Below are 26,390 nucleotides of genomic sequence, written 5' to 3'. Positions count from 1 at the left end.
TGGGTCCAGGATTTGACTCAATGTCTCCACAAATCAAAAGGCTTATTTTGAAGAGAAAAAAAAAAAAAAACACTTGACAATACTTTTTATACAAAGTGGGAAACGGTAATCACTACGATAGCACTTAATTCGTGAATAATAACTGACCTACACGATAAAGCAGAATGTATTGAGCCTCCTGCTGCTGCCTAGCCTACTGATTGAGAAATCCTGGGGACAGCTTCTTTTTTTTTTTTTTTTTTCCCAAAAAGTTTGCCTCAAGGCATAAGTTGAGAAAGGGGGAATGGGATGCAGGAGATCGAAAGTTAAAAGAAGGAGTGAAGTCCAGTTGCGCTTAGGTATTCGCAGAGGTTGGCGGTGTAGCGATTGTCCATTGTCCACTTCTCGTAATCACAATCGCGATTCCACCGCAGGCCCACCTTCATGAGTATCCGTTGTCTAATTCGAGTCGTTGATGGACACGTCCACAACAAGTGAAGCACATCACAGACCTCAGGTGCAGTGTCGCAGTGAGGGCACCTGTCAGTCACTGGCAGATCGTTATCACGCCAACGATGACGTACAGATGGGGTCAGAGCCGCCCCTGCCCGAGTCCGGCGCATTGATACCTCCTCCTGCCGAGTAAGATTACGGGAGAGAGGGTATGTCTGCTGGTATGTCCACGTGGCTTGACGTCACCGAAGCGGTGGTAGAAGACGAAGCGGCAAAGAAAGGTTCGGCAATCTGGATGATGGGGTAATGGTCGGCACCTGCTGATGACTTGACGTCTGGGTGATGCGAAACTGCACTACTGAATCCTTCTTCAGCACAACCAAGTAATGACGTAACTTGAAGACAGATCGCCAAGGCTAGCACGATAAAGCAGGATGAATTGAGCATCCTGTCCGGCATGCTGCTGCCTAGCCCACTCTGATCTGACATGTAAGTTAGGATTTGTGTTAGTTTGGACGAGACGCCAGTCAATGGCCTCGGCTGTTGTCAGTTTTTTGTGTGGAGGGAAATATCTGCGCAGCACTAGCCTCAGATTTTTTGGACGCTCTGCACACACACACATGGTAGAGGAATAGAGTATGGGAGGGGCTAGTGATCGATTGTCAGGCTAGATCACGCGCCACCTCATTTCGGTCGACTCCTTCGTGTCCAGGGAATTGGACTGCAAAACATTTATGTTATCAGAAAGGGCAAACTGCAGATGATCCGTGCTAGATGACTAAGAATCCACGGCTGACAGTGACCTGAGTAGCCCATTTAATGACCTGGGTTTGAACTCCCAGGTCAGAGCTGACCAACGTACGCGGCCTCCCTGCCTCCCTGCTCTGAGTAAGAACCTGTAGATTCTGACGCCGATTCCTCTTTGCAATTCCACAATATGCGATCATAAGTGGCCATTTCATTCACCACATGATGCACATTCCGGATCATAATCACCGGGGTAGAATTTTGACAAAAAGTAAGGAGTCATGAAGGATCGCGTAAGGAGCCGCCTGCGGGTGGTTTCCTGCTCCTTATCTAAGGTTTTGTCTGGAGGGGGAATATTCTCCTTTCTAGCTTAAAATGACTAGTAACGTGAAATGATTCCATATGAGATGCATCTTTGTATTCGGAGAAGTTGAAAAGAGCCAATATTCGCACCGGCACTCGCTCTTGTGTACATCCGCTGATGACATATGTTACAGTGACCACGTCGCGCGATTCGAACTGCATGATTTAGTCTGCCACACTAGGGCCATTTTTTTTTAAACCTACACGAGCTACACCAGTGTAGCAAACACCATTAATAGTGTTGGAGTTTCGCTACACTGGTGTATGTGGTGAAGGTTAAAAAAATGGTCATACTGTTCCGCCACTTTTGCGGATAAACGGATAGTCCTCGCCAAATGGGCGATCGTTATTTTTTAGAGCGGCACTGTGTAAGGAAACGCATGACACAGCATATAAAAGCAGGCAGTTAAAAAGTGCGCCGTAGCTGCTGGAACACCTCAGCAACGAACGCGCTTTTTCGCCGAGCTTCCTATCTGCCTGACGAGCTCATGTTTTGGTTGTGTGTGGAAAAAAGAGCTTTATTTCATCGCGCAGCAGGGATTTAAAAAGGAAGATTTTCTTCAGTTCAAAAACAGATATGGCACTGGCTTTGAACTCCTTATTAATGAGAAAGCATTACTTCGCTATGTTCACAGATTTCTGTCCGCAGACTGCGATCGCAGGCCGCGTCAGCAAAATCGTGTCCGCAGCAGTTGTGAGTAACTGAGAAGTGGTAGAGGTTAATGAGTGGTGTTAATCGATAGAGGGTGACGTAATGTTGTGTCCTAAAAATAATTAGGCCAATACGTTAATTAGGTAATTAATTACAGGCAACAATGTAAAAGTTGTCTGCAGCAGTTGTGAGTAATTGAGAAGTCGTAGAATTTAACGATTGGTGTTAATCGATAGAGAATGACGAATGTTGTACTAAAATAATTAAGCCATTAACTTAATTAGGTAATAATTACAGGCGAAAAATGCAAAAGTTGTCCGCAGCGGTTGTGAGTAATTGAGAAGTGGTAGATGTTAACGAGTGGTGTCAATCGATAGAGGGTGACGTAATGTTGTGTTCTAAAAAATAATTACACCAATACGTTAGTTAGGTTTGAACTTTACAGGCAAAAAATGCAAAAGTAAAGGCGAAAATGGCCTCATTAGCCAATGGCTTGGTCCCACATTTATATGTATCAAATACTAAAATGGTTAATTAAGTCAGTCAGTTAGGATGACGTCAAGATGTATCAAATACTAAATAGTTAATTAAATCAGTCAATGAAGGTGACATCAAAGATGTGACGTCAGGCAATCTGAAGTTGAGTCAAAAAAGGGCATAGGAAGGGATTAGCATGCAATTTGAAAATACCAAAGGCTAAAATAGTTAATTAAGTTAGTCACTTAGGGTGACGTGAAGGATGTGACGTAACGCAACCGGAAGTAGAGCCGAAAAAGGGCATAGGAAGGGATTGGCGCGCAATTTGACAGTAGTAGCATGAGACTAATATGGGTAAACAAGAAGTGAATTAAGCAACTAGAAGCGGCCAGAAGCAACCAACAGCAGCATCCGTGCTTTCGCATTACTCCAATGCAGATTCTTCAGTGCTCTTTTTGGCACTTACTATACCCACCTGGTTTAATTGAACAGTATTCATTAATTTGTAACTAATCTACATAATTAAAAGTTTTATTGTAAAATATGTCCGCCGTAGTTGATATTTGCTCTCGGAAATATATTTTTTTTTTCTTTTTAGAATTCTCTCTCTTTAAGAATTGTAGAGTTTTCACCGAAACATTTGGTATGAACTAGGGGAGCCCGGAAAATCAGTTTTTTCTCGCAATGAAATGCCATGAAAATTCTCTTCGTCGTGTTAATTTGCATCGAATCATTTTACACCAGCAGAGAATATTAATTTTTATTTACTTTTTGCTGAGAATATAAATATTTCGTTTGGATAAAAATTCTGTCATATACATATAGTAAAGCATTATAGAGTTATAGCATCTGGGAAGACCATGAGTGCATATCAGCGTTAGTAATGAACATAGTATATATAGTGACCCCTGGAACGTACGTCTTGAATTCCTTCTGGGTCAGAGAGAGACAGCAAGCGAAATATTTAATGCAGGGTGTATACTTACCATCGTTGATAATCTTCACGAGCTCACTAAGATAGCCATGCATAAGTATTAGAGAAGGGGTTGGTAACCTAGAGATTTAAGTTTTGAGATCTTGGCAAGGTCAACGCATGCTGCCGCGGAAAGCAGGCCACAGTCCAGGGGTGGGCACGATACAACAAAAAAAATCTTCGATATCGATACTCTATGCCTTGAAAAATTGTATATTCGATGCCGATACAAGATACAGGATCGAAATCGAGTTTCGTTACAGATACTCGGTACCGTATGGTCGATACTTCGATACATCACTGAAATTCCAACATAATAAAGTAGATAATACGATTCGCAACATCAGAAAACTTTACCATGTTTTCTGGAATTTCTGAAGAATTTCTATATCGTAGTTTTTCTGAAAGGGCTTAAACGAATACGCGAGCACGAAGTTATTGAAGCTCCTCTGTTTGTGCAGCTGTCCTTCTCAGAGCTTCACATTGAATTGTTGCCATGGTTGCATTGAAGCGATTGCTTCCACAAGCAACCTAGAGAAATATTTCTTTAAACTAATGCTGTTCATGCGCACGGACCTGTGACCAGTTGGCTATGTATACAAATGCATCTTATTTTCTTTTTTTCTTCTGTTTATTATGTTACTTTTCATTCCATACTACAGGTTCTTAGCCGGTGATCTCAGCGTAAATTTCCTTATGCTAAAAGGCACAACCCGCCTGCGTTTGGAGAACTGAGCAGTTATATTGCCATTAGTGCGATAACAAGCTGTTGAAACTCTGCAGATTGTTAGAAGCTAGAAGGAAAACAAGAAAAATAAAATGGCTGAATGTTATTTAGTCCGGAAAGAGCGGGATGTGGGCTTCCTAAAGGTGACGCAAATGAGAAAAGCCTCTCAACTACGCACACGAGCACACTGCAGTGTTGCATTAGATGAAGATACCTTTTATCAGCGTGAAATAGTGAACCATAGTCGCGTTGACTCAAGCGTCCTGGAGGTAGATAGGAAACTCAAGGTTCACTAGTGTCGCTCGAGAACTACGGCTGGTTGTAGATAAAAGAGAAAAGTCTTTTTTTTTTCTTTAACATGAAATGGCTAATATGGTGTCAATCTGCATGTTTCAAAAAGTTATTTTTTAAAGATAGAAATATCTTTAAAAGTTTTATTCAAGGTTTGCTGAAATGTTTTTTCCCAAAAAAATTCTTTGACAACGTACAATTTGTTATTTGAACTGTGCTGGAATATTAGATTCATAGCTTTCATGTCGTGCATTTCATAAAATTTTAGACGTAATATTTTTTCCAGAAAAAAAAAAAAAAGTCCACTGGAAGCCTCTTCCCTGGGCAGTTATACAAACAATGGATTTGTTCTCAGTCAAACGCAGTAACTGCAAGAACGGCGGTTAGCGACTGCATCGTGCCGAACTAATGCTTTAGCTTGTGTTCTTGCATCTAAATAGAGCTGGCACGCGGAGCCCAGGGGCTTGGGGAAGGCTCGTGCATAAGTTATTGCGTCCGACATCACATTGAGAACGCTGCTTGAGGAGAAACAGATGCCGCATAGACGGACGAGGTCAGAAAACAAAAAGAGCGGCTAGAAGTACACAGCAGTGTGTGTGATACCTACTGCGTGTTCGCCTTGCGTTTCCGCTTTGTTCATATATTTCTGTGTGTCTGTTAACGGCTTAGAAGCTTCGTGGTACGCACTCGGTGCTCAAAAATAAAGAACCTCGTGAGCACGTACTTACCATTGCCTGCTTCAGTTTTAAAGAAAGTGAATCTTTAAACGTAGTTGACGCTGAGGGGCCGGTGCGTTTGTATAGGGAACACACGTGGTACTACAAGCTGAGCTGTATCAGGGCCCGTACTAACGTCTGAGCGAGCGCCGTCAACCCAAAGTCTCACAGAGGTTTAAATATTTGAACTTTTCTTTAGTATCGAGTATCATTAAAATACACGATACTTTAAAAATGTATTTTCGATACCGATACTCCGATACCCTCATATTCAGCACACGACACCTACTACCGATACACAAAATGTATCTAAAGATAGTATCGAAGATACATGTATCGTAGATACTGCCCATGACTGCCACAGTCTATGCAGCACTAAACACAGCAGTTGATTTTAATTAGCCCGGTTGGGATTCTGAAACCAAACTGACGTCTAGGTATATAATGGCAGCGTTTGGGCGAGTTGGTTAGACATGTTAAACCTGGAAAGCGCATAAAAAACACACGGACAACAGCAAGCGCTCGTGTGTCTGTCTCTTGCTGTTGTCTGTGTTTTTTATGCGCTTTCCAGGTTTAACAAGTCTAGGTATATAATAAGCAAAATTTTGAAGGTCATTCATGCCATGGTTTGCCATAAGGTTTTCCGTAGATATAATATGAAATGCATCGTATTGATGGACCGATAATTAGTACTATAGGCCTACTAATCAGTACTAGCATTTGACTACCCCTTTGCATAATGAGTACAGTGCCGCTGACGGCTCGCCGACAGGAGGATAGATGTTCACCAAAACAACGTGGATGGCATCTTATGAGTGGGAGAGCAAAGGAGGGAAAAGTTTCGTGGCAGAACTCAGAAGCGTTTGTGAATATACAGCGATCGAATGTAATTTGCGGCGCTTTCTCCTCAGACGCATCCCCAGAGAGGAAAAGCCCGCTTTGACGGAGCCTCATAAAAGGCAAGTTTGGAGGAAGCCGCAAAAAAGATTGGCCTTTCGGTGGTCAACTTTTCCATGAAACTCTGAGCCTAAAACTCCTTGCCAGTCCGCGCATAGAGCTTGCATGATCAACCAGAAAGGTGACTCCCGTCCCTCACCGCAGAAAATCTCCACCGGTTTCAAAGGGCTTTCCCTGGCGGCAGTAGACCCATTACCACTGTTGGTCGATGGCTGTGACTTTAAGAACCAGTTAGAGGCCGGGCATATAGAAGTTGGACACAAACGTGATCTACAGCGGTGACTTGGCTGAAGTAATGTAGATGGCATGATGTGTGGCAGAATTTTCCTAGCTGGGCCGTAGACATGGGCCACGAGCAAGATGACGACGAAGCTGCTAAATTTGATTCATTAATCAACCCTCTCGTATGCCATTTGCTTGCTAGTGCCCCACCATTCAGAAACTTCTACTTTAGAATTCCTTGTCACGAAGTAGACGCCCTATCCCGAGCAATGGAAAGCCTAGTAGGTAGTTTCAATATGTGCGACAATACGCGGGAGCCGTTTCTGTGATCGAAATGGAAAGTGTTCTGACATCTTGCTTGCAACTGGAAACCCGTTCAGTAGACGTTTAGGTTGGAATCGGCCGCAAATAACTGAAAGCAGAAAGTTGGCCAAGATGGTTGGGATGCATAGCTGTAAAAAACGCGAGGAGTACAACCGGACGAAGAATGCAAAGACAGGGACAGGCGATACTCGCCACTCAAGTTTATTAGATAAAAGAACGTGCCTAGCTACGAACTGAAACGACAAAAAGAAAGCAAACACACAAACAAAGGCAGCAGTTTTTCCTCGACACCCATGCAAAAGAAAACCAAAGGACTGCACCAAATTTGAAACTCGTGATAAGGCTAAATATTAAAATTTCCTATCAGGCAAACTTACGGAAGTTTTAGTTCCCGCTATTCAGGGTCCTTTATAAGGCTTCCATTAGTTCTCTAACTAAATTGTAACGATGCCTGAAAAGAAGAGTTGTGCTCCCAAAGAGCGGAGTGCACGGTTTCATTTTCTCTTTGTCATTAGCACCGCACGTGTGGCAATGCTTCGGCAGTTATCAAGGGAATCTACGCATAGTAATCTCTTGTGCTATTGTAACATTTGATCAAAACAGCGCCCGGTCGCCTACGAATAAAGCATCACAGAACAGCGGCAACTTGTAGACAACTGCGATGCCACACTGAGCGAACAGGACTTTGTTCATTATGGCGCACTTGTTTTCTTTTCTTTTTTTTTTTTTTGTCCTCATCTTTTTCCTGCCTACGCACCTGAGAACAGGTTGCACCCAATTTTCAGGAGCAGAGAAGACGACCGGGACGTTGTAGCACCCTTCCGTACGGTATCACGGCGAATCTTCGATGTTCCTCGACTGGAGGTTTAAGTCTTGATCCAGCCTTGACCAACTTTAACAGCCTACTAAAAGCCCGTATAATTACGGGCTTCGGAAAACCGCTTGTTTTCAGCCTGCTCACCTGTGAATTGACTGTTTCATTTACTGAAACTTCAATGCACGAGGGTACATTCCTATTCCTGATAACTTTGGACTGGCCGGACGAGCAATTAAGTACTGCTTATTATTGAATACTAAAACAGCCAAAGCGAGACCTCGGGTGGCCGCAGCTAAGCCGTGAAGAGGTCTCCTCATAAAACAAATTAGCCTGCCAAGACATTTGAATCCCCGTTACCCCTATGCCACGGGCAGGAGCTGCCAACTCGGGTCGCTCCTTTCATATGGGAGGGTGATATCAGAATCAGCCTGCCACAACCGTTTGCATTGTCGTTCCCCTACGACACGCAGGCACTTCCATACGGCTTGGCTGAAGCGTTACTTTATATATGGGCTGGTAGCTTACGCTCTCGGGTCATACCCTTAAAGGACGAGCTTAAGTGTCCCCGATAATGTAGCACCTTACGCTGATAGGGCGTGATAGGGGAATAGTGTAGCAGGAAAAAGAATCTTCCGCCGTTGCTTTCGCAATTCAACTAGGGCTAACCAGGACTTAACAACAACTGAGTTTTTGCCCTAGTTGGCAGGGCCAACAAACATAACCAGGCCAAAAGTACAACAAAAGGTCTAGAAAAGGAATCCATCCGTCCTTTGGGATCTCTACTGTAAAATCAAGACCTAAGCTGCTTTATTTGAACGCACACATTTAACATGTAGGACATCTACAATGCTGTGGTGTAGGTTAGGTCGAAAATATACAACACGAGAGTGTCGTGCCAGTAGATTATTAGACCCAAACCAGCTGGTGTATGTTGATACTGCTAAGGATAGGGATGCACACATCGGCACATCGACCAAGCAGTTTTCCATTCCATATTGTGACGCTTGAGGTAAAATAAAATGAAAGTATTTCCAGAAAATACTCAACCGCAATAGCCCAGACGCAAATGTAACCGCGCCATTGTCCATCGTGTGCACCCGTGAATACATTTCATCACACTTTTCTGTGAAAGCACCTGCACGTGTTTTTCTATTCTTCGTCCGGTTGTTCCTTTCATGCTTTCTTCGGATACGCAAATGACTTGCAGCGTTTCTATATGTTCCTATCTCGTGGTTGTCAGTGCCAACATTGTGTATGTGAAAGGAGCTGCGAGAAAAAAGAAAAAAGGCAATTGAAATGTATAGATAATAAACCAGATTAGAATGAATCGCCGGTCATTTCGATACCTATTCGCTATCAGTTCCAGTTAGATTGAAAGGGTGCGCGCGCTGTAAGACACGGAGGCAGTGGTGTGCCAGCAACCGATAGGAGCGTAGCAACCATTTCCACTTCAATTCTTGGAGCGGTCATAGGGAACTTTCGCTGGCTAAGAGGGCGCTGAAATCGTTCTACTTGACAACTAAACACTGCTTCCTTCGGTCGATTGGGCCCCTACAAGCGCGAAAGCATATTCTGGGCCACTGCAGGCGAGCGTTTGGCTCTGATAACATTCCTTGCATGGATGCATGCGCTCGACACTTAGCTGACCGCATGGCTTCGACACAGCGCACAAGCTCATCGCCTATAATCTGAGGCAGGTGGCGTGGAAAGACTACAGGCGTGCCAAAAACTTCTTGCTTCTCTCGCGAGTCTATGTGCTGCGGTGTTTAAATTGACGTATGCAATGCAAACTTAGCCCACATTGCCTGTAGCGAATCGCCACAAGTGCAGTTCGATGCTATTATCCATCGCTCCCTTTCCTTCTCATATTACTTGCAATACGGCAAACGCGGACGTATATTAGAAGCGAGAATTTTTGGGCGAGTTGGTTCATGTTCAAGCGACTAAAGAAACAGCGGTAACAAAACGCCTCAATAGAACTCAAGAGAACTCTCAAGATAACAAAAGAGCTGCTGACGGACATGTGTGTTGGAAGCATGCTCAGGTCTCAAAAGAGGCTTCTTCCTTATGAATTTGCTCGTTCGAAGTGGGTTTCATGCCGCACTGGGAACCTCTTTTTCACGAAGGCACTGCGTTGGCTGTTGATGTAACCTTAGGAAGAAAAAAGGAAAACCTTTCGGTCTATTCAGAAATTTACGCAAGAAGCGAAGAGAAACGTTGAAGTCTTCCCTAACTTCAATAAAGTTTCCCACTTCGGAGTGAGAAGCTTGTCCCGAAAGTTGGGTGTGAATATGATGCTTTCCATATCGCTCCAGGTATCTGCTCGCGCCCGCACATCCCGCAGGGAATGAGAACAAACCTGTTCACAAGGTGTGCAGTTGGGGCAGCGTAGTCAACACCCCTGTCCTGTAGATTAGAGAACGTGGCAAAACGTTGCGATCCAGTAGAGGGATCAACGTGGATTTGCACTTGAAGGAATATAGGGATCTCTTCGCCTTTGGCTTAGTTTGGTAGGGTTTAACATCACAAAGCTACTCAGGCTATGAGAGACGCCGCAGTGGAGGATTCCGGAAATTTCGATCCCCAGGGGTTCTTTAACGTGGATGGCATCGCACAGCATACGGGCGCCTTGGTTTTCGCCTCTATCGAAAAGCGGCCGCCGCTGCCAGGATTCAATCCTTCGTGGTTAAGTAGTCGATCGCCTTAATCACTGAGGCAAGGCTGTTCTCCTTTCTTTTCTGGTGCTACAAACACGAGCGCGACCTGCTTGAAGCGTTTTTACTAAAGAGAACGGGCGGTCCTGCGTAAGCGGCCCGTCTGTGCTCATTTCCACCAAAAAAGTTGCGGTGGGGTTGAATGACAGTGTGGCTTTGTTTACGTTTACGTAATATCGTTAAAGGCCCCGTTCTCCGAAAACTCCAGCGTTAGCGTCGGCGGCGTTGTGAGCGAAACATCACAACCATGGCTCCGGCAAGCGGTAGTTCATCCGAATGCCGCGTACTGATTGGTGGTCAGGTTGCCTGACACCACGCGACCGAATGGCATGGCCGATTGGTGCAGGAGCTGCCAACTCAGACCTCTCTTTACCCTTATGCAGAATTTAAATGTACTTCCTTTTTTATTTTTTTTTTGTCTGCACCAGTGCTCTTGCGTAAGAAAGTGGCTTTAAGTACATTGCTTATGTCAGAAATAAATCAGATCTGAGCTTGGCGGCAGGCGGCTTACATAAAGCACGAACTCGGCAGAATGCGGGTTATTAAAGATAAAGAGCGAGTTATGCGAAGGAAAGACGCAAGAAGTTTTGTACTTTCCCTCAATATCTTCAGCTTTCCCCGTGAAAGCAATTTCTGCTCAACTTCTACCAAGTTCACGAAAACGCAGCAAGTGTACCTGCGCGCCTTTTTCTGGTCCTCTGTCTTGTTTCCCACCGGTTCTTTTTTTGTTGTTGTTGTTTTTGTTGTTTAAAACATACTGCACTAACGGAGTAATAGGTCATCTCTAATTTTGCATCTGCTCAAGTGCAGCAGGCACTGTAAAAGTACGTATCTCTGTACTAATATTTCTCCGATGTGCTAAGATTATCTATAAATATCATAAATAAATAATTTCCACTATCGATGTAGTGTAATTGTGTGAACAAATTAACGCAGTAGTTTCATCAAGAGACGCGTGTGTTTCCCGCTCTGGCAAAGGACATATTACTCTGCTAGACAGCGATCACGCCGCCATGGGGTGTGTATAGGGCGTGTAGGAACTCGCCCCTAGTTTCAATTCCTGGGGAAGTCCCTGCTGGCAGCTTTAGTGAGAGGAGCAATACTAAGTCCTCCGAATCGCTTTCTCCACTTTACTTTCCCGGTTACTTCATACTTGAGAAAGAAATGTTCGCTCTCAAAGCTCATTTTACCACTAAGCCACGCTTACATATAATACAATATCTTGAAATCTGCTGCAAATCACACAGTCTTCTTCATGGCAAATGGTTGTAACTGACAAGAGTGATTAACGTTCACTTATCACTGCCACTTGCGTTACTGCTCGCCCTCAGACCATTGCACTTTGTTGCTGCGAAAAGGCCAGCCTGGATTATTTTAGCCTATCTCCCATCGCGGACAAAGGTCTTCAATCCATCGGCTCTGCCTGGTGCCTTAACGTATTCGGATTACTGGCCACCCATGTAACTGAAATACCCTCACCAGGCCTGCATACGTCTTCCTAAGCGTTCGTCCTTCCACTCGCTTTTTGACCGTCTTTTATTATAATTAATAAGTGGTTTGCCTCCGTTAATCTATGACACACTACTTAATATTCAGTGTGCATTCGCTTGCTTTTATTTACCAAGCATTGCAAAAGTCAGTACGAGCTTATCGTTCTCCATTTTGTTCAACTGATACAGAATTACTTAACAGCGACCAACGATTTGTTCAAATAAACTACCAACACTCGGCATACAGCTGGGGGTCAAAAAAGCGCTTGAAAAGCGTATAACAAAACAGAGAACGTTATTTATTTTTGCAAACCAGAACTATATGACTAAAATATACAAATATATACAAATATGCGCCAGCGTTTTTAAAGTATATAAAAATATCACAGAATCTGCTTGAGCCCGTTTCAAATGTCAATGTTTTCCAAGTCGTTGGCTCCATACTGTTGTCACAGATTGGCATACACTGTCGGCACAGGCTCACAGCCTCTTGTTGCACCAAAAGCCTTCACTACAGTGATGAATCTGCTCCATATCAAGGTTGACTTTTGGTCCTTGATCAAGATCAAAGGATGGTATTGAATGAACACCTGAGACGTATGTACCTAGGATGAAGTCAGATTAGAAATCATGGCTGAGTTGGTCATTATCTTTGCAGTAGCGTCTCTGATTTGCTTCTATAGCCAGACACTGCTTCTCAGACCTTACGAGGTGCCATCTGCATATCAAACCACTTTTTTAATGGAAAGAGTGGAAGTGATTTAGAGCGGCAAAAGAAAGACCTTGTTCATTGAAAGAGTTGCTACACGGGGCTACGGAACCGTATAATATGTCAAAGCCAGGAAGTAAGCCGGTAAGGTCTCTGTCCTCCATGCTTGGTAGAGAATAGCAATCAAACTCGTCCCGACAACATTCCCGCGCGTCTTGCAACAAGTCACTGCTAGTGCACAGCTCTTGTAGGTCGAGCCACTCGCAGACTTCCTCTGTCTCACAAAAAGAGATCTCTTGGCTATGCTCTTCCAAAGGTGCGAATGATGGCCCGCATATCGACGGCGGCATGACCAATGGAGTATCTACGACAACCTCAAAATTCCAGCGTTCTTCCGGGTGTTGCGCACAGCCTGACGCTCTCCCCATGGTGGGCTGGAAAGCCGCGGTTGACACGGTGGGTGGCGAGGCTGGCTCAGAGTAGGCGTCGGAGTCCGACGGAACGTTGGGCGAAGTTTGCACAGAGTCTGCATCAGACATGTCATCTGGAGACCAACTGGGCGAGGCGGGAACACGCTGGTCCACTTTCTTCAGAAGATAATCTGAATAAAGAGTATGGCACTTATCAATAATTACACGTAGAAGAAAAAGAGCGCTTAAAATAAAATGGTCCGGAAACATCCATTTGTTGCTGACAAGAAACATTTACAATCGCGGTAGAAAACCTCATAAAAACAACTTTCTGAAAATATTATTCATGAGCGTCCTATAAAACATACTTTTCCTACATGACGGAGAATAGCGCTAAGGGAATACGAAAACGGACAGAGACGACGAAGACGAGCGCTAAGCGCTTTTTTGAATAACGTTGCTTACTGCAAATAGGCATAAATGGAGCTAGAAAAAAAAAAACGGTGATCGGTAAATGAGAAAAGGTTAGCCGATTGCATGAAGTCGAGGAGGAAGCGGTAATGAGGCACGTGCGCCCAGGTGATATATGAGGACCGGTAATTTGGCGGTAGACCCGCTGCTGCCTTCAGTGCCGGGAAAGCCCACTAGTGGTAAATATCTGCCTTAAGAGTTTTCAGAGTGGCGAACAGGACACCTTGGGTGGGAATGTAAGTTTCGAAACTGAGGCCATGTCCTCGTGACGGCAGGAGTGAGAGCAACCCGACCCGACTCCTTTGAAACGCAACCACTTCTGCGCGGGTAAGACCGAGGGGGAGGGTTATCGTACACGGACGGACGCTTGCCCTCGTTTTCGTTGTCCATCTTCGTGTTCCCTTAGCGCTATCCATCGCGAACGTCAGCCAACTAGGCCAATTCTCAGTATTGCTACTTTTACTCCACCTGCAACTATTGGAATAACAACGCTCCATCTACCTAGGCTGCACCCTGACATCGTTCCTTGTGCCGCTGTAAGCTCCTGCTGCGCCACCATAAGTTTCTGCTGTACCAGGCATTCAAACATATCAATGCAGAGCGATGGAAGCGACAGCATAATCAGATAATTTTTCTCGTAAAAACACAGGGTCACCTGTACAGACCCTAAGCAAGTGCCCTGATAGCCAGCCCACTAAAAACAGGCCTTAGTGACAAACTGTGCTTCCCGTTCACTCTAATACTGGCAATAGAATCCAGCTTTGCGAGTTTGCAAGCCGACCAGTCCTAACGCCCCACAGAGCTAACATTTGTTCTCAGCTGTTGTTGCACCATAAAATGAATTGTGTGCCGATATCACCATGAGGCCTCGGTAACGACAGCTTTGTTCATAGGGTGACAACTCAAAGCACATGTCCAACGCCTAACGTGAGACAGCTGTGGGGCATTCCTTTTAAGTCACTCATTTTCTAAGTTACTCGCACTGCGCGTGTGGGCACAGAAGATGTTTGGAGACAGGCACTCACAACTGACCTAGGTCATCTTTGGGGAATTTTCTGTACTGGAAGTTCTTCTCCAAATGCCAATTCTTCCAGCTGCTGACTGGGCTTACTTTCATCTTGTTCATGGCAGTGCGGAAACGCTGTTTGGCTTCCATGGGTGCGCACTTCTTGGTTCCCCGGGTCTTGTAACGATGCCATTCCTGCAAATTAACACGTAAGCAACTTCGCCGCCGTTTCCATGCAAACCGTTGAGGCCCCGCGAGTTGCATGTGCTCAGAATGCAAAACGGGAAGCAAAGCCAGTGAATGTCAGTACACTCCTATTACACTGTAGTTAGTTTGCGCTAACTGGGATGGAATCGGGGGCGGTAAGTTTTCTTTGGAGCATACGGCGCCTATTGAAATCCTGCCGACAGCATGTGTCTCTGACGCAGATTTAATCCGAGAGCAGACCTCATTCCGCAGAAAATCTGGCGGTGCCGGCGTTCCGAGCGAAGAATCACAGGCATGGCTATGGGAGGAGGTAGCTGACTGGTGACATCTCTGGACGGCCATTAGTCGACGGGTTGCCTCACAAGACCAGCGACAGGAGCTTCCAACTCGGGTTTCTGCTTTGAGGTGTGTGGGGATTCATAATCCCCTGCCCCCATTATAAAGGGCCGCGCGTAGTTAACACGCGTGATTACGTGCGCTCTTGGGGAGGACCGCGAGGAGAGGGCACTCTGACCACCCTCCCATCCTCCCAGGATCCCGCGGCGACACCGCAGGGGTTTCCTTCTTTCCTACCGGCATACCCAGGAAACCTCCTCTCCCCGAGCCGAGGTGAGATGCGCGTCTGTCGCAGCTCCCTCGGCGTCTTTTGACGGTTGGGCGTGCGCGCGCACGGATCAGCATTCCCGTCGGGAGACCGCCGCCTTCACCCTCTGCTCCCGGCCTAGCGCGCACTGACTGCCGCGGGCCGTGAGCACGAAGCCGCACGCAGGTGAGCAGTACCTCTCACTCCTCGTGCGTGCTTCTCCCTTAGGTGGTTCTATTTCACCCCCGTACGCGGCGTTCGCTCGCTACACGGCGGTTGTTCTTTAGTGTATTTTCCTTTGCCGTGTACTCGAGCACAATAAACTGTTCGAGTACGGAACTTGGTGTCTGTCCCCTCTGGCTCGAACCCGCCGCAGTAGCGACTTCTCGCACCGCGGGTTGGGGGTCACAGCTCTGTCTGCTAGGGCTGCACGTCGGGGCTAGAAGGCGACTGTAGCGTCTAGTCCCCTCGTAGCACATTCTTGCGGGATTAACCCCCATAGGTGGTAAGGTGAGATGGAAATCGAACCTTCCAGGATCCTTGTTCGGGGATAAAGACACACTTCACCTGGGCCACGCAGGCACACCTGTGCGGCTTGGGTACAGCGAGAATTCATAGGTATGTATGTGGGGCTGTATTTCACATAATTGGGTAGATAAAGACTGTATGCTAATGAATATGTGCAAAATAATTTCGGTAAAAAACTCCAACAGCACAAGAGGCAGCTGTACACATGGACAGCTTATAGCTGATATATAGCTGATTCGCGTTATACCTGATTCGAATATATGGACTGTTGCGCTCATCAACGCGACATACCACACCATCGGCTTCTGGTCTGGCGTCTGCTCGTCGAGAGCGCAGCTGCGGTGTTGTGTGCACTTGAAAGTCGGCGCGCGGTGCGTGCCATTTCGTTTGTTGCCCGTGACCCTGGATCGCGGAATGCCTGGCTGGCGCGGATTTCAAGTCGCCGCAGCAACGCCGCCCATAAGACGACTCCGGATGTCCGCGCGTCGGCAAGGCGAGCAGCAGTATTCCGGACCGCAGGTCATCCACGGTGAGTGAATGAGTGTGTGTGTGTGTGTGTGTGTGTGTGTGTGTGTGTGTGTGTGTGTGTGTGTGTGTGTGTGTGTGTGTGTGTGTGTGTGTGTGTGTGTGTGTGTGTGTGTGTGTGTGTGTGTGTGTGTGTGTGTGTGTGTGTGTGTGTGTGTGTGTGTGTGTGTGTGTGTGTGTGTGTGTGTGTGTTGGGTTCTTATGTAAAGGAGCAGCGGATGCCACGAAGCTCATTCCCACGGGACTCGGGCTGCCCGGCACAAGCGCACGTGACGACGGCTGCGGTTTCGAACTCCATGGAGCGTGCACGCTTGATGTTGTGTGTACAGCACTACGGGGTGTGAGGAGAAATTATGCTGGAGCCTATTGGCCCCGCCCAAAGAGTTTACGTCGTCCCTATTGGCTTTGCGTTATGGTCTTTGTTTAGCGAGCCTTTTTAACGAGATGTCAGGCGTGCCTTTGAGGACTTATGGGAAAGAATAGACGAGTTGCAATAAACATGCTGTAAGCTCGTTCGACTCCAAGTAGTTCTCCAAGGTGCCCAGCAGGCACACCTCAACAGACCGCCGGTCAGCGCAACCGAGCACGGAGGGTGAGAGGCGAACCCTTTCGAATGCCAGCAGCTGAAAAGACCGTCGCCTCTCTGGACGAGCACGGCGGGTGACAGCTTGGTCAGCGGCTTCGAAACATAACTATGGACACTATGTATCGAACGCATTGGCGGCACTCTTGAGAATGTGGCATAGTGTGCTCAAGCGATCAGACGAAATTAAATCTATGTCAACCAGGCAGTTAGGACACACAGCAAAATCTACCGAATGCTTAACCTTACCTTACTATGATCAGTGCCCAGGGTAACATAAACCTTCCTCAGTAATCTCTTTTCAGCAGAATTATAGCATAACGCGTGAAGAGAAGAGCATGAGTTACATTGTAATTCACCGTTAAGTCAGGCATTAAACGAGGGTCAGGGTGACACGCGTGCATTTTGAGGGCGCCGCACCATGAACACGGCGCAGTCATCTTCCGGCGTGCACGAAGAAGCGTTGCCGTGCCTCCAGAATATCTGGAACACTCCCGCTGCCCGCTCGAGCCATCGGAGGCGCTCGCCGAATGTGCCGCTCTCAAGGTGGTCGAAGAGAAAGTGACACAGCTTGCCGGTGAAGCGCCTCGGCATCTGCACGGTGGAAACAGAAACCAACGCGTCAAAGGCTAAAACCGGTAGAACGAGCTCCTTTATCAAAGTAACTTGCGAGTGGAAGCTCTCCGTCTCTCATGCCAGACTTCAAGATCATCTGGTTCCGAACATACGGCCTGGAAATCTCGCGCTGTACAGTAACCATCGTCTTCTTCACCAAGTTCCAACTGCAATACAATCTCACGCTGTTGTTGTTTTTGTTGCCCTCTTGACAAATGGCACGCACCCGCCGTCGGGGATTGGTAAGGTGTGGTGTTGTCCACAAAATCAGTTACAGGCCCAAGCTTGTCGCAAAGTTAGAATGCAAAGAATATTAACAAGCGCTGTTCAGTGAACATTGTCGTCTGCATGAAGTTTCATCTGCGCCGCTCCTTCGTGCACAATATGCCGTCTGGGCGAGTGCGGCCGAGGCCCGCGATTGTAGTGTCGGGCGAATCCACCAGACAGCGTGACAATAAGAGGCAGCGCGGCGTAGGGGAAGCCAGTCTCGCTAAACCCTTACAAAAATGCATGTAGGGTTTCTATAGAAATTCGAAAGCGTTGTGTCAATACACGCTGTTGAAAGTCTGTTGATAATCGGCAACATCTTGGATGATGCAGTGTTGACCTCTTGTTGAGCGCTTATGAAATAGTGGTCCATGTGTTTCTTAAGAGCGCTTTTGGAATTCGCGCAACTGAAATTCTGTTGATTTCAGGCTCAAATGCTTCAGAAACTCTGCAAGTGACGCTTTTTGATTTTCTGCTACCTTTCCACTCCTGAACAACAGAAAATAGTACACGACCATCGGTTTGCCAGGAGCAGACACGGGGTGATTTTCATTAATGCAAAAGTAGTACAGTACATCTCCTAGCTGCGATAAGTCACCACATTCTATGTTCTGCCCGACCAATCAACAATCCTGTCTGATCAGTGCTGGTTAATGATAAGCATAGTGAGGCATAAAAGAACAAAACAGATCTTGATCTTTTAAGCCCCATTATACTTACTCACTCATTAACCTACACTAAACTGACTAAATTGTTGATTGATCGAGCAGAACATAGAATGTGTTGACTGACCGCAGCAAGGATATGTGCTGTTCTACTTTTGCATTAATGTAAACCACCTCGTGCCTGCTCCCGGCTAACCGTTGATCACGCAGCATTTTCTGTTAATCCGCAGCGGAAAGGGAACACAGAATAAAAAATGCGCGTTAATGAGAAAGAAAAAATATGCATCTTTGGTGAACCCATAACATGAGCTGGGCTGTTTATTTGCTTTATTTCAATTTATGTGCAAGGTATGACGCCAGGCTGTTCTTTACGTAAAACGCTGATACGTCCGAGAACTCCTCGCATGTGATGCTGAAATAAACAATATAAATCATAATTAAGTTGCGGTATATACTAACTTAAAAATAGAGGAAAGGCATTTGTGCGCTGCTCCACGTCATAGCTCAAGAAATTTCTTGTCTAAAATGAGTTGTCACTGTCTTTCACTGCTTAGACGGCATCGACCGCCGCTTCCACAGCTCGGCAGCACTGCCACATCGTTCATTTCTCCCTGATAAACAATATATGCTGCCGTCAAAGATCCTATTGTGAATATAAATAGCAAAGTGCAAGTCACAAGCATTACTACCCAGAAAACTTGAAGCAGAATTACCAACTATAGGCACCAAAATGAGTGGAAACAAAAACAAACACTGCAAAAATGGTGGAGCTGCACAGATTCAATAATCCACAATGTGTGACAGAGGCATATTATGATCTCGATAATGTGTCCGTCTCAGCGCGAGTAGCGTATCGAAAGAGTACAGCACTGTGCCGAACAATCCGTCAAAAACGGTCACCTTGTAAAAGAAAGAAAATGTCGCCATCCCAACTGGCGTTCCATCGGCCCCAGCGTCCGCGTTAGAGACAAGCCTGGTTCTCTCTCTCTCCCTCCTTTTTTTCCGACGAGGCTGGCTTGCCTGCTAGAAATATTTACATGCTCGCTTCCCCTTGTAGCACACACTGTACAAGACTGGCACAAACACGAATAGGAAAAAGTAAAACTCTCACCAAAGTGCAGACGCTCCCTCCGCCCGTGCCGGCTTTTCGCCCAGAATCCAAAACGCCTGCGACTGTTGAACTTCTTAAACACGTCCTCCTTGCGCAGAAGCTGCCACCCAAGAGCGGATTCCTCCGAAGACTTAAATGCGTACGTTCGCGCTCAAATTTGAACAAAACGATCTTCGTGATAATCACCAGCGAAAAACCTACATACGGTGCTTCGCTCACAGTGCAAGATGCGACCACGGTGGCGGGAAAACGCCAACTGAACTGGCACATCGCCGCACTCAGCGTACCCGCGTCCGCGTGCAAAGAAAACAGGGCGCGGAAGAACAGCTTCGGTGAAAAGGGGGAGCCGCCGCCCCCGCTGCGCGAGCTATGCTGCAGCCAAGGTCATCTCCGTGAAGACAAACCACGGAGAAGGCAGAGAGCAGAGACCCAGAGGGAGCAACCCCTCCCCCCCTCCCCCTTTTTCCCCCCAGCCGACAGGAAGTAACTCTCGACCCTCCGGACATGCTGGCGCCGTTCGCGGCACGGGGGAAAGATGGGTGTGGACAGTAGCAAGGCAGTGGCCGAATGCTTCTTTGAAAAGACGAGTCGCGGATAGAAGACGCGTGTAATCCTATTTTTTTTTTCTTTTTATTTCATACGCGAATGTTTTTGCTATGCGTGTTAACTCTATAGTATGCGTGGGATCAATCCGTCATTATTAGAACCCCTCAATGTTTAAAGTGACTTCATTTTAGCATGGTGTCCACTTTAAGAAAGGAAGGAAAAGAAAAAAATAACAGTTAAATTCTCCAAAGACATACAGGATTCCAATACAGACTGCACCTCATTTTGCGGCAAAAGCTACGGGCAAAAATACCTAGGCTTGGGCAGAATGTCAGACCCTGAAGCATATATATAGTGAACTTTGCAACTGGTTTAAAAAAGCTTTGTCCTGCCCTACATGGTAGGTTCAATCTAGGATCCTGTTTGTTAGTATGATGACTCACTGAACTTGTTTTATGATAAATATAAAATATGTCCTACCACTAAAGTTACCTTCTGCGACATACAGAAGCTGATTCATTACGGATTCTGACTGACATTCAACGATGTATTTGCATTATTAGTGGAGGCTTTGCCATCATGAAGTTTTTAGGGCATATTTTCACTGTGTTGCGAAGCTTGAGCTAAGTGTGCACCGTTAATATGTACTTTTATATAACATGAACGAGCACGCAACTGCATGCTGCTCTTATATTTCCCTTTGCAGAATGTGGCCAATAGTTGATTACAAGTGAGACCAAAAATTCATAACGAAATTGTCACATCATGTTCTTATCATTTGTGCCTAAAACTACTTAAAAACATGGGTCAGCTTGAACAGTACACGCTAATTGTTCGTGAACGTTGAAAACTGACAACAAAAAGCACATAGAAAAAATAGCACAAAAAGTCTATTGGGTAGAACACAATGAAAATTCTGTGGGCCCTGTAAAGATTGCACTCAGCTGGGGTTGAATGTCTATCGAAATTCAATAAATTCAAAAGGCGGTCAATAGTCCAACAATAGAGTTTCAAAACTCATTTTTGTAAGGGAAGGCAGGACCGCACCCGTGCCAGACAAGATGCTGAGACCATCGAACAAATAGAAGCCAGACTAGCCCGTTGCCGCGAGAAGCTTACCAAGCGCGAAGAGAGCAAGGTAGAAGCCGCAGCAGCGACTGCGACTGAAGCTTATGAAATTTATGTATGGTTTATGTAGCTTATGTATGGTTTACGCTCACAAAATTTGGTTCAAGGATAGTTGAACCTTTACAATTTTTTTTTTTCAAGTTAGGATACAAAGACGCTACGCAGAGTCATTTTAGAATATCAGGTCTGCAAGGATATACTGACACAAGGTGCCGCGGGAAACGCGAACCAGTGGTTTGAACAGAACTCATTCATATCAAGGCTAACGTACACTAATGCAGCAAAGTTAGGCGCTATACATTTTCCAGCCGACTGTTGCTAAGTGAGGAGTGAATTAATTAGTAAGTATTAACAGCACGTAGAACATGATGCTTGTCCGCTACGAAATAGCGTGCCAAAGGATAAAGCATACCAAGATCGACGTACCCTTCACGTATTTATAGAACTATACTGCTAACATGCCGGCACCGCTTGTAGCTTTAGACGGAATTCGTATTGTTTACTACGTTATTACCGCGCTAGCAATGAAGCCTCATCGCGAACAAAAGCCCGCGTCCGGAGCACTGCAACGTCACTTTGTCACCTGCCAACCATGCATGCAGTTGGCAGGTGGAAGGTGGCTGCCGCGGGAAAACCCCCAAATTGAAAATGACTAGGAAGGATTCAGCACAATTTAAAAAAAAAAAATAAACGCAGCAGCAAGAAGGCGTACGGCTAATGCATTGTAACACAAGCGCCACCGTAATTTTTATCACCGCCGCCGAGCTGATCAGTTCTGTTATGGGCGCAAGTCAGCCGAATAAAAGAGTTTATCTCAGTGCAATTGCATCTTCTCTTCTTTGCTTACGGCCTTGTCATTATCACGTGACAACATACAGTATGTATGTATGTATATATATATATATATATATACACACCATAAAAATGTAACCAGCTGATGTCTAATTTTGCTCTCTTTTGTCTACTGCCCACAGTTCCAACTCCTAGCGTATTGCATGTTGACTGTACGCGTCTAGTACTGAACAAATTTGACCTAAATAAGTTGGCTAATATACCCAAAGGTTGACAGCTAGTACAAGCTGATTGGCGGCTTCATTCTCGCAAAGTGCACCATTTCTCGTAAGCCATTGCCCCACTCCATGTGGGGCAATTTGCACGCCGTTTTAGGTTTCCGCTTGTAGTGCGCCGTTGGAAGGTAGCATTCGAACCAGTCGAATGTGAACTCAAAGATTTTTTTTTTATATATACCTCCGAGTGCCAACCAATATTTTCAAAGTACTCAGGACAGGCTTTACCTGATGTGTATCGGTGTCCAAGGCCAAAAAGTGGTGCATATAATGTGAGACAGGCAATTACGGCCAGTAGCGAGTGGGCTTAGATTTAGACTACCTTTCATGTGTATACCAAAGGTACAGCCTTCGCCAACATGTATTTATTAACGGGTGAATAGCCCTACTGTCGTGTACTAAAAATGATGGCAATATTATGACCACAAAATTTAATGCTGAATTAAAGGGAGGGCTAAGGAGGCTGCAGGCCAGGGCCTCATCCTCGAAATCTGGGCAAAGGAGCCCATTTATTGTTACCTATACTTCACGTATGAAGCCACAAATACTGGAACTTCGAGCGATACGCGAGACGCGAGAAACGCAAGACCACGAAACGAGGCCCCTGCCCAATGTGACTTTGTTTTAGCTGTTGGAAAGGTCCTACTGAGGTGCAAAAACAGGAATTTCCCGCCACCCTTGGAGGTCCCTTCCTTGTGAGGCGATGTGCGTTTGCTTTTGGATCTGGGAAGAGCGTTGAATGATTTCCCTGGGCCTCAATCCCTCCGCCACGTGACAATAAAAGGGGAAGGGTGTGGATGGAAAACATCTAAAAACATAACGGGAACAACAGGTGGGGTGAGCAGGAAGATCTTCGTTCTCCATCATCGCCCTACATCTCTAAAATACATATTTCCCTGACTCCGTTTCTGCACTCTAGGAGAGAAAAATAGGCCGAACCACAGCGTGCCCTAAACTTGTGCTTTCTTGTTTCCTCATAGAGCGTTACTGGCTGCATTTGTGTTCTGTAAAACTAATGCTAATGCGTATTAGCATCAATTTTGCAGAACACCTACTACCACATAATCACCTTGACCAAACCTTGTTCTTATTTTTAATTTTGTGTATTTAAAAATGAAACTTGGGGTATATATAGTATGAGGTAAAGCAAAAAGAGGAGGAAAGGGGCAACATGAGTATTAGCCCTGGGCCCCCAACTTTCTTAATCCGACCCTCATTAAATTGGCGTGACCGAGACTTGCAAATTAATAATTAAAAGTACGACCCCCCCCCCCCCCCCCCCCCCCCCACACACACACGCACACTCGGAACTCTACAAACTAAAACCTTTTCGCAGCTCGGCGCGGTTTTTTAAAGTAAGCTATGGAGGCATGATAGAATCCAAACCCATGTGGACTTACTTCGGTTTGAATTCCAGTCCCAAAGGTAATCGCTGCAATTGATGACGGTGCTGACATTTCGCTGATTTTGCAACTATTGAACTTGAGAACAGTCACAAAGGCAAATCGCATGCTCGATGAGCCAGAAACGAAGCTAATCGATGCAATGATGAAGCACTTTCGAAACAACAGACCAAATGTTGTCTCCTACTGAAACAGATGTTCAGCCTTCGTTGAACGGAGTACACAGAACACACGTCGACGGCCATAGAAAGCCTATGACAGGCAAGGATCAGATCAGTGGGAAGGCACTGCTGTGCACTGAGGGTGGGGCCGCCCTGCCCTCCCCCTCCCCCTTTCTCTCTCTCTCTCTCTCTCTACGCGCACGCCGTGAAACATATATAGTATAGTGCTCTTCGGAGTAGGTGCCTTCGTTAGTGTCGGTGTTTTAGTCCTGACAACGCCATCATGTGGTCACAAAACAGTGGTACAAGGATCCAGAGGGCAATGTGTGGAAGGACAAGGAGGGATTGCATTACAAAACAAAGTTAGGCTCTGCCGCGTCACTGCGGCGGATCGCGCAAATAGCAGGTCCCCACCGCCTTCACTATACTGAAGATGGTATGTCGTGAACTCCTTCGATGAATCTGGTTTCGACCATTGTTGTTGAAGATTCACGACTTTTATTTTAAACGCCGCTGCATTTGTGGTGTCGTATCCTTTCTTGTGTTGTTATCTTTGCCTTTCCTCCTCATCTTTGCGCCGTAGTGTTTTCAAGTCATGAATCAACTCGCCCCACAGGCCGTCATTTTAATGATATTGGAAAATACGCATAAATGCGGTAAATACAATTAACATATCAGTAATTAAAAGTTAGTACATCTTTTACCAGCCATACAAGTTGCTAAAAGGTGCGTGTTAAGCTAGTACGTGCGACTGAACAAAACTCGCATGTGACATCTGTCGCAAACCTACGGCTATATGTGCGCGGCCTTCTAATATATTTTAGGAATTAGCCATTCGTTAACGCGTAGTTAACCCATTTTAATTTTTCCACCATCCATCGAGCATAGCACTCTGACCAGCGACAACACGCTCCGCCGGAGCACTGATTCCTCTCATGATGCAAGTAACACAGCCGACAAATTCTACAACCCTTAGTTAACCAAAGAGTTAAAGTTCAACTGGGGAATCGTAGTATTTATGATAGTTACAAATCGAGAGACGCCAATTATGCACATGAATTTCCACGAGATCATACGTGGCTGGTGCGAGTTCCTTTAATGCGCAGACACAACTCCGAGTTCGAAAACTGTATCGAGAAACGTACCACAATGTAGCAAAACGTAGCATGTTTTGAATAACGGCCAAAGTTGATCTTTTTTATTGAAGTAACTATTGCACAGGGCAATTTCGTTGATTAAGGGAACTGTCCAAATTTGAAGCACAATCAGAGCAAAATTATTTCACCTTGGAACTCGAATTTAGGAGAGTCGATCGAAACACATATATCTTTGTTGTAGAAAGACAATGACGAATTCAACTCGAAAAACCTGGCGCAGTATTGCTAACGCAATAATAATTTTATGCACGCGACACACGACAAACTAAAATTCTGAGCTCCAATCGAGTCAAATCAAAACGCATGAGCGCGCCAAACGTACCTTTCCCAGTTACAGCGTGCCCCTTGCAGAAGAGAGCTCCGGCTCCTCCGCACCAACACCGGCCCCTTGGATACGAGTGACGAAGCGCACTACGCTGAACGGAACAAACGGCTGAGTCCCCGCTTCTGAGGTCCGTCCGCGTGAATAGTAATTTATGGCAAATAAAGTTGTACTGCCAAATTTAAATCACAGTAACTATCCTTAGGCACATTTTCAAAAAACTTACCATTAAGGTTCTGGTAGCTCCTTAGGTTTTATGTGAGTTAAGTAATGTAAAACTAAAATTTCAGCTAAACAATTGACTATTTCACGAGTGAAAGCAGAAGGGGAAATCCCCTTCACTTAGCGCTCTAGGATTTATGTGGCGACATCTAACGCCGTTTACAGTGAGTGCATTCAATGCCATTCCATGATTTAAGCTTTCTTCGTTTGTGGCGCCCTCTTTTGGTGCTCTGCGTTAAAACAAAAAAAGAATGAGAGCGGGAAGTTCAAACGCTATAAGCGACGTAAAATCTATTAACTCTCGCGGAGAGTTAAGTTAAATTGGTTCACAGGAAGGGAAAGGCGCAGTAACTGTCACACTTGCTCTGTGGACACCCGAACCGCGCCGTAAGAGAAGGGAGGAAGGTGGGAATGAAAGTGGAAAGAGAGAAAGAGGATCCGTAGTGGAGGGCTACGGAGTAATTTCGACCACCTGGGGATCTTTAACGTACGCTGACATCGCACAGCACACGACGCCTCTTCGTTTCGCCTCCGTCGAAACGCAGCCGCCGCGGTCGGGTTCGAACCTGGGAACTCCAGCACAGTAGTCGGGCGTTTTACCACTGCACCACCCCGGCGGGGCTCGCGGAGAGTGCAAATCACAATTTCAGCATTTCTACCGGCACCTCGCGTTCTGGCATCCGTACTGCAAAGCTGGTGCCCTGGAGCTAAGGGGCCATGGCAGCCATTTTTGACACAATAATTACGGTGCAGTACACAACAGATTAGAATTCCTCAAACTTTGAAATCTTTTAGTTAATTC

The 26,390-nt window shown here is 45.8% G+C and overlaps 1 protein-coding gene across 2 annotated transcripts; it reads right to left on the bottom strand.

The window, feature by feature from the left end:
* Nucleotides 1-12,058: 12,058 nt before the first annotated feature.
* On the bottom strand, nt 12,059-25,443 carry LOC146204194 (uncharacterized). 2 transcript variants are annotated; one of them, XM_084586235.1, is made up of 4 exons: nt 25,367-25,443; nt 17,345-17,518; nt 14,518-14,693; nt 12,059-13,212 (listed from the first exon to the last, which is right to left on the bottom strand). In XM_084586235.1, the coding sequence occupies exons 2-4, from the start codon at nt 17,516-17,518 to the stop codon at nt 13,152-13,154; spliced, it is 411 nt and encodes a 136-aa protein (XP_084442361.1). In that variant the 5' UTR covers nt 25,367-25,443; the 3' UTR covers nt 12,059-13,151. The 2 variants fall into 2 exon arrangements, with proteins under 2 accessions (XP_084442361.1, XP_084442357.1); XM_084586231.1 differs by having other exon boundaries at nt 14,525-14,693.
* Between the last annotated feature and the right edge of the window lie 947 nt (nt 25,444-26,390).

The sequence above is a fragment of the Amblyomma maculatum genome, chromosome 1 (genome assembly GCF_055883805.1).
Source record: "Amblyomma maculatum isolate TAMU_Amacu chromosome 1, ASM5588380v1, whole genome shotgun sequence".
NCBI classification, from domain to species: Eukaryota; Metazoa; Arthropoda; class Arachnida; order Ixodida; family Ixodidae; genus Amblyomma; species Amblyomma maculatum.
The sequence above is the reverse complement of the archived record's forward strand: the minus strand, read 5'-3'. Positions and strand labels throughout refer to the sequence as shown.